Source organism: Lolium perenne, chromosome 6, assembly GCF_019359855.2.
Source record: "Lolium perenne isolate Kyuss_39 chromosome 6, Kyuss_2.0, whole genome shotgun sequence".
Taxonomy (NCBI): Eukaryota; Viridiplantae; Streptophyta; class Magnoliopsida; order Poales; family Poaceae; genus Lolium; species Lolium perenne.
In genome coordinates, this window is record NC_067249.2 from 32,110,476 (window position 1) to 32,118,138 (window position 7,663).

Genomic DNA, 7,663 nt, shown 5'->3' on the forward strand with positions numbered 1-7,663 from the left:
TCTACTTTGTCCTTGGTTTCTTCAACAACGGTGACACAGAAAACCCAAACACATAAGCTTGTAGAAACCTGCACGAGGAATACCTCCCTGCTTGCATTCACAAGTTCCATTGACCATGCTGGTGGCGACCAGGAAAACATAAAGCTCTAGAAAAAGCTGGGCGTCCTCAATAGTTTGAACAGACAGATATATCAGGGTCAGCTCATCAGCCGTAAGAGTTCCTTGACAGTATCTTGACCTCAATTGCATTGCATGAAGATAGATGTGTACATAAATGTCAACGGTAAAGAAATGGTAACGTGGTCGTTTCTAACACAAAAGTCCACTGACATAACTGTAACGGGGATGTTTCTAACACACAAGTTTGCTACCATTACTGCTGAAGAACAGCGCTACGCTAGGAGGAGCTATTATGCACATAGCAACCCTTTCTCAGACCATCTAAAACAACCAGCCACACCGGGTGGAGGCCAACTATAGGATTTCTCAATCCTTCGTGTGAGGAACGTGCAGTTAGGAAGCAATGTCGCCAGATTGTCACCATGACCACATAACAGGCGCTGATGGGTTCGGCAGCGATGGTGGGGTCATACAGTGCTGGTGCCACTGGTGAAGGTTGGTGGCATCGATTCCCCCAGGAGTTGCTTGAGGCGCTTCCTCGAAGTCCATAGAAGTAACTTCTGTCTCATCAGCATCCATTGGCTCTTCAAGCATTTCTGTGTTTTCTGGTGGGGAAGTTGACCAATTAGATGTCATAGCAATCCGCTGTGGCGCCCAAGGAACCAATGCCAAGCAATTGCTGCGCTCAGGAGAATTGTCCTCCAGCCCATGACAATTCCCTTGATTGAAAGGTTGATCTGATAGAGAAAGAAAATGATGAGGTTATATGTCATCAACAAGACAGTATTATGTGATCTGCAAATAGAAGGCTGTCAAAAAAACAGAAGCAAACCAAACATGCTCAAAGTATAGATAACAGAACCAACAAAAAGGAAAGGAATAAGATAATTATTCATAATATGGATAAATCTTGCACAGCAGGGGGGCAAACTAGGGCATCACAAGAAAACTAAGAAAAGAAAACCCATATAAGCACATCATGCTGTGCAACAGGGCACAAACGTATGTGAATGCAGAATGTGATGTCTCGTTAAGAATTAAGCATCTTCTTATCTCCCAAAATCATCGGCACATATGGTACAGTAAAAGGCGCTCACGTAAGACGAAACAGCATATAAAAGAGAAGGAAAGAATGTGCGCAGGAATCCAGTTACGTTCATCTGTACTAGCCACATGGCACTACTAGATATTAGGACCTTCACAGTTCCGTGCATACTAGAATCAAGCACCACTTGAAGTATTATGCCACAGTACCTTACTGTTATGGACTGTGAGTCATGTGACAGTTAAGGGACAAAACTGCCACAGGGGTTTGCAGGATATTAGGGTGAGTTGGGCCCTCTGAAGCAAGATCAGAGAGAGACAGCAATCAAAGAGAAGAAAAGAGAAGAAAAAAAAGAAAAGAACAGGATAGAAAAGAACCGAACAGAAGCAAGCAAGCAAGTGCCTCATCTTCTACCTGTCTCCCTCTTGTCTATTCTTCTACTTTCCCCAAATTCTATCTAACTCCTAGCCTCAAATCCTCATGATTTTCCAATAATCCTTCAAACTCCCCCCAACTTACCAATAAAGGCATGTACACACTAATACAGCTACACTTGCAGAATGTTAATACAATAACTCAGCTCATCTACAACATTTGATATCCATAACATATTCGAAATTGTACAATGTGCAGTACTGCGGTATTTAAATAGTAAAGATGCAGAAGAAGATTAATCCAAATATAATAAAGTTTGGGCATAATCAACTTACTCTTTAGACTACGTATCAAGTCTGAACTGACTATGATTGAAGGATTTGCGATACTGAGACCTAAGAGGGCAGGTTTATTTACTGGTTTGTATAAAACAAGTGACATGTCCTCACTAGACAGATGACATGGCATGGCGTCTTGTACCATGCCTTCCATAATGGGCACTGTAACACCACTACTGGTTTCCTCTCCCAGCATCTCATGTTGATATTGGACTGAATGAGCAGGTGGTTCTTCCAAAATAGGTGCTAGACCAGGGTCCTTCAAACAATAAGTAACATTTATCAGCAAAATTTAAAAGCTGCAAGAAATGTATGAATAAAATACTGGCAGCAACAGATAAATCCTGTAACGGGCAGGATGCACATTTATACAGAACCAATAAAAAATGCAACACACATTCATTCGTCCTTCCTAGAACAACATATTAACTTGCTCTGTTAATATTGGTCATCAAAAGTGAATGTAGGAATGTTCATTAAGAAGAATATATCAACAAATATGTACAGTACATGACAAGCATTAGTAAATAGATGAACAAAAAACACTTACTAGATAACAGGTACATTGCTATCAAAGTATTTCCATAACTGTTTATAGTTAATGAAAGACATCCCAGTGAAATATGTTGACCCACAGAAAGTTGTGGTTCATTGCACAGTGTCTCCAAAGAGCAATAAGAAAAATTCTGTACCATCAACTACCTACAGAGCAGTAACGAAAAGATGGTGCGCATACTACACATGTTGTTGACTGAAACCCCATAATATAAAATCATCAAGCAAGCAGGAGCTGATCACGACTCATCGACGTGACAGATTGGCAGTAGGCAGCATTGGCGACAATACATAATTTCTAGCAATGAACTGAGGTACAGTCCAGGTTTGCATTATTTCATTTCTCATGGGTTTGTAATTATGCAAAATACAGAAGCACCACACTAGACGTGGGTATGTTCGTCAAACGGCCCATCTTCTCCACTAGATTCAACATGCAAAAACTCCCTCAAACCCACATGCAGATGCCCTCAAGGAACTCCCAATGTACTCGGACTGCACCAGATCCCCCAACACAACAAGTGCACTCCGCCTAGCCAGCAGCAAACCTACCATGCACACGCGGCAGGCAGCTACTCTGACCAACCGGCAAAGCTACGGACAAATGCCTAAGCTGAACCGCGGATTCTAAAATCCAAACCGATAAATCCCAGCATGAACTGCACCGGAGGCATCGAACCCGCGCCTCTGAAGTCTAGCCACTTGCACAGAAGCAGGGGCGCGTCACGGACGCAATAGAGCACACCGAAACGCGCGAGAACGGGGAGGAGAATGTGGGGGAACGGCGGCGAGAGCGCTTACCAGCCTGCGGCTCTTGGCGGCGGGGCCGGAGAGGGAGAAGTCGAAGAGGCCGTCGACCACCTGCTCCAGCTCCTTCCTCTTCCCCATGAAGCCCCCCGCCATCATCCTGGGGGGGAAATCCGCCACGAATCCCTCGGATTCCTCGCGGGGGTGGCTCGAATCGAGCTCCGGCCGCTCGGATTGGGCGCCGGCGGGCGGCCGCCGATCGGATTTGTGGGCGCGGCGGGAGAGCGAGAGGGAGAGAGAGGAGGGGTTTCGCTTCGCGGGATCCTGGAGAGGGTTTCGTTTGCGGTTGCGGGTCGGGGCGGGTGGGATGTGGTCGGTTTGCGCTTGGTGGGGGATGCTTCTCGAAGGGGAATTTTATTTTTTTGCCCCTCTTTTCTTTGGTACTTTATCATTTGCCCTTTTATTTTTGGAAATTTCGACAACTTTATTACTCAATCAACACACGGTCCTTAACAATTACAGGAATAATAAACGCAGGAGGGTCCGAAAACAAGAAAACTTTAACCCTCTCCAAAGAACCATGGCGAGCAAGCTCATGTGCGGCCTCATTAGCTTCTCGCGGGCAATGTCGTATCGTTGCCTTGCCAAGCACCGTCAAAAGGTGCCTACAATCATCAATAACCACCGCACTAGTGCCTCTGAACTCCGAAGGATCGAGGACAACTTGAACTACCTCCATCGAGTCAGATTCAACCATCAAAAGACTTGGTCCAAATTGTTCAGCTAAATGGAGACCCGCTAACAAAGCCGAAGCCCCCATCGCTGCAACATCAATGGCACTATTAGTGAAGTCACAACAGGTAGCCATGAAATTCACTCTAGAATCTCTAATAATAGCCCCTGTAGCTCCACGCCCCGTATCACTATCAAACGCAGCATCCACGTTCAATTTGTACACAGCAGATGCGGGTCTCTGCCAACCCTCCCGTCTGATCACATTTCATGTGCCCTTCAGCTTGACACCATTAGCCACAATACCCTGGATATTAATGATAGTCCTCTCCGGCGTTGACACCGGCTTTTATTCTTTACTTGCCTTCTAGATCACCATAAGTACCAACATGTGGTCATGACCAACTCCATAAAATGTTGGTGATTGTATGTGACCCCTCCTGGGGTAGGAGAACATAGAAGCTCTTCCAGAACCAAAGATCCCGAGCGGTCCACTCGTGAGGCTCCTATAATAGCCTCAACAACATTTAGTCCCTCCCAAATCTCCAATGCCCTTGCGCATCTAAATAACATATGTCGTAGATCCTCGGCATCCCGCATACAAACAGGACAATTTACTTCAGGACCAATGTGTCTGTTTGCCAAAGCGCAGAAACATGGTACCTTAGCTTTCCATATTTTCTGAATTTTCCTTGATACCTTAGCTTTCCATATTTTCTTCCATACTTCATGAGGGGTAGATCGGTCTACCAAATCAGTTCGCTGAGCTCTTCTCCGATACTGAACCCTCCAGTCCATATGATAAGCTGATTTCACTGTAAAACAGCATATCTTACTAATATGCCATGCTTCTCGAAGGGGAATTTTATTTTTTTGCCCCTCTTTTCTATGGTACTTTATCATTTGCCCTTCTTTACTTGGTAACTTCTTTTTTACCCTATATTACTTTGGAACTTTATTATTTAAAATTTATCTGAATTAATTTGTTTTCCTTTTGAAGATGTAGACAAAACTGCAGGATGAGAATACCCATGGCTGCATCGGACCCAAATCAATTTCTTCTGGAGATTCGGTCGCCGCCAGTCCTTCACCACTCCGAGCAGCTAGCCGACGCGATTCCTTTCCCTCACTTCTCATTTAATCCCCTATTTCCATCCTACTAGGTCCCACTCCCCTTTGCTTGGCAGCTCTCGGCGTGGGTAGCGGGAAAACTGGCGGAGCCTTAGCGCAGAGCAACAGCTTGCCGGCTACGAATGGGGGAGCAACGCAGGTGGGGTGTCGGGCGGTGACGGACGCGACCGGTCCGTGGTGTAATGTGTTGGCCCATGACCTAGTGCATGAGAATCTATGTGCGCGATTAAGAGGCACGACAGGGGAGGAGCGGTGCGAGGACATGGCCTTGCAAAGCTGGCGTGGACATCGCGGCGGGAAGTGGCAGCGCAATGTGCTGGGAGCAGTGGCTGCATCGGCAGCTCTTGTCTTGTTCGTGCTAAGGAAGAAGAAAGGGGCAAAATTGTTATTGTATGCGGACATCATCCGTTGAAGGGCAAAAACTAAAGTTCCAGAATAATATGGGCCAAAAAAAAAGAAATTATCAAGTAAAGAAGGGCAAATGATAAAGTACCAACGAGAAGAGGGGCAAAAAATCCCCCTTTGGAAAGCACGAGTGGGGCTATTTCCTACTTACAGTGGGGTTGATGCGTGCAGTTAACACACGTTCGTTGGGAACCCCAAGAGGAAGGTGTGATGCGTACAGTAGCAAGTTTTCCCTCAGTAAGAAACCAAGGTTATCGAACCAGTAGGAGTCAAGGAACACGTGAAGGTTGTTGGTGACGGAGTGTAGTGCGGCGCAACACCAGGGATTCCGGCGCCAACGTGGAACCTGCACAACACAATCAAAGTACTTTGCCCCAACGTAACAGTGAGGTTGTCAATCTCACCGGCTTGTTGAAAACAAAGGATTAACCGTATAGTGTGGAAGATGATGTTTGTTTTTGAAGAACAGTAAAGAACAAGTATTGCAGTAGATTGTATTTCAGATGTAAAGAATGGACCGGGGTCCACAGTTCACTAGTGCTGTCTCTCCCATAAGATAAATAGCATGTTGGGTGAACAAATTACAGTTGGGCAATTGACAAATAGAGAGGGCATAACAATGCACATACATATCACGATGACTACTATGAGATTTAATCAGGGCATTACGACAAAGTACATAGACCGCTATCCAGCATGCATCTATGCCTAAAAAGTCCACTTTCAGGTTATCATCCGAACCCCTTCCAGTATTAAGTTGCAAACAACAGACAATTGCATTAAGTATGGTGCGTAATGTAATCATCACAAATATCCTTAGACATTGCATTGATGTTTTATCGCTAGTGGCAGCAGCACATCCACAACGTTCGACCTTTCATCACACGTCCTGCATTCAATGGAGGCATGAACCCACTATCGAGCATAAATACTCCCTCTTGGAGTTACAAGTATCAACTTGGCCAGAGCCTCTACTAGCAACGGAGAGAATGCAAGAACATAAACAACACATATGATAGATTGATAATCAACTTGACATAGTATTCCATATTCATCGGATCCCAACAAACACAACATGTAGCATTACAAATAGATGATCTTGATCATGATAGGCAGCTCACAAGATCTAACATGGTAGCACAATGAGGAGAAGACAACCATCTAGCTACTGCTATGGACCCATAGTCCAGGGGTGAACTACTCACACATCAATCCGGAGGAGATCATGGCGATGAAGAGTCCTCCGGGAGATGATTCCCCTCTCCGGCAGGGTGCCGGAGGCGATCTCCTGAATCCCCCGAGATGGGATTGGCGGCGGCTGCGTCTCTGGAAGGTTTTCCGTATCGTGGCTCTCGGTACACGGGGTTTCGCGACGAAGACTTTAAGTAGGCGGAAGGGTAGGGTTGGAGGCGGCGCGAGGGACCCACACCATAGGGCGGCACGGGCCCCTCCCTGGCCGCGCCGGCCTATGGGTACGGGCCCTCGTGGCCCCACTTCGTATCCCCTCCGGTCTTCTGGAAGCTTCGTGGGAAAATAAGACCCTGGGCGTTGATTTCGTCCAATTCCGAGGATATTTCCTTTGTAAGATTTCTGAAACCAAAAACAAATAAAAACAAAGAATCGGCTCTTCGACATCTCGTCAATAGGTTAGTGCCGGAAAATGCATAATAATGACATAAAGTGTGTATAAAACATGTGAGTATCATCATAAAAGTAGCATGGAACATAAGAAATTATGGATACGTTTGAGACGTATCAGGGGTCGACACTTTTAGCCTTTTAGGACTGTCCTGTTGGCCTGCTGTGGTGTGGATGTGGAATGCGGGTGTGCGTTCTTTTTTTCCTTAACATCAAATATATACCTTACTGATCACGGTACAAGATTACACATCTCAGTAAAGAGTAAGAGTTTAGAGCATCTCCACCGAGAGCTCCAAATTGTAGCCGACAACGATTTGGGGATTCTGGCCAGAGAAATTGTTCACATTGACGCTCCCAATGAAAATCCACGACATCATAAGCCCTATACAAGGTTGGCAAACCTCAAAGGAATCTAGTACTTGGGGTGGATATCGGCGGTGTTGGCAGCTACCGGCAACAAACTCCTTGTATGAAGATTCCCGTCAACTCACACGTCAGCCTCTCTCTCCCTCCCCATCCCACCTACCTCTCTCTATGTCTTCTTTTTAATTCCCCACCGATCATCCAAACACTC

At 45.7% G+C, this 7,663-nt stretch overlaps 1 protein-coding gene across 1 annotated transcript; it reads right to left on the minus strand.

The window, feature by feature from the left end:
• Positions 1-218: 218 nt before the first annotated feature.
• LOC127308392 (uncharacterized) lies at positions 219-3,545 on the minus strand. The gene is made up of 3 exons (XM_051339199.2): positions 3,235-3,545; positions 1,876-2,137; positions 219-857 (listed from the first exon to the last, which is right to left on the minus strand). Exons 1-3 carry the CDS (start codon positions 3,337-3,339, stop codon positions 538-540), a joined length of 687 nt encoding a protein of 228 aa, XP_051195159.1. The 5' UTR covers positions 3,340-3,545; the 3' UTR covers positions 219-537.
• Positions 3,546-7,663: the final 4,118 nt, after the last annotated feature.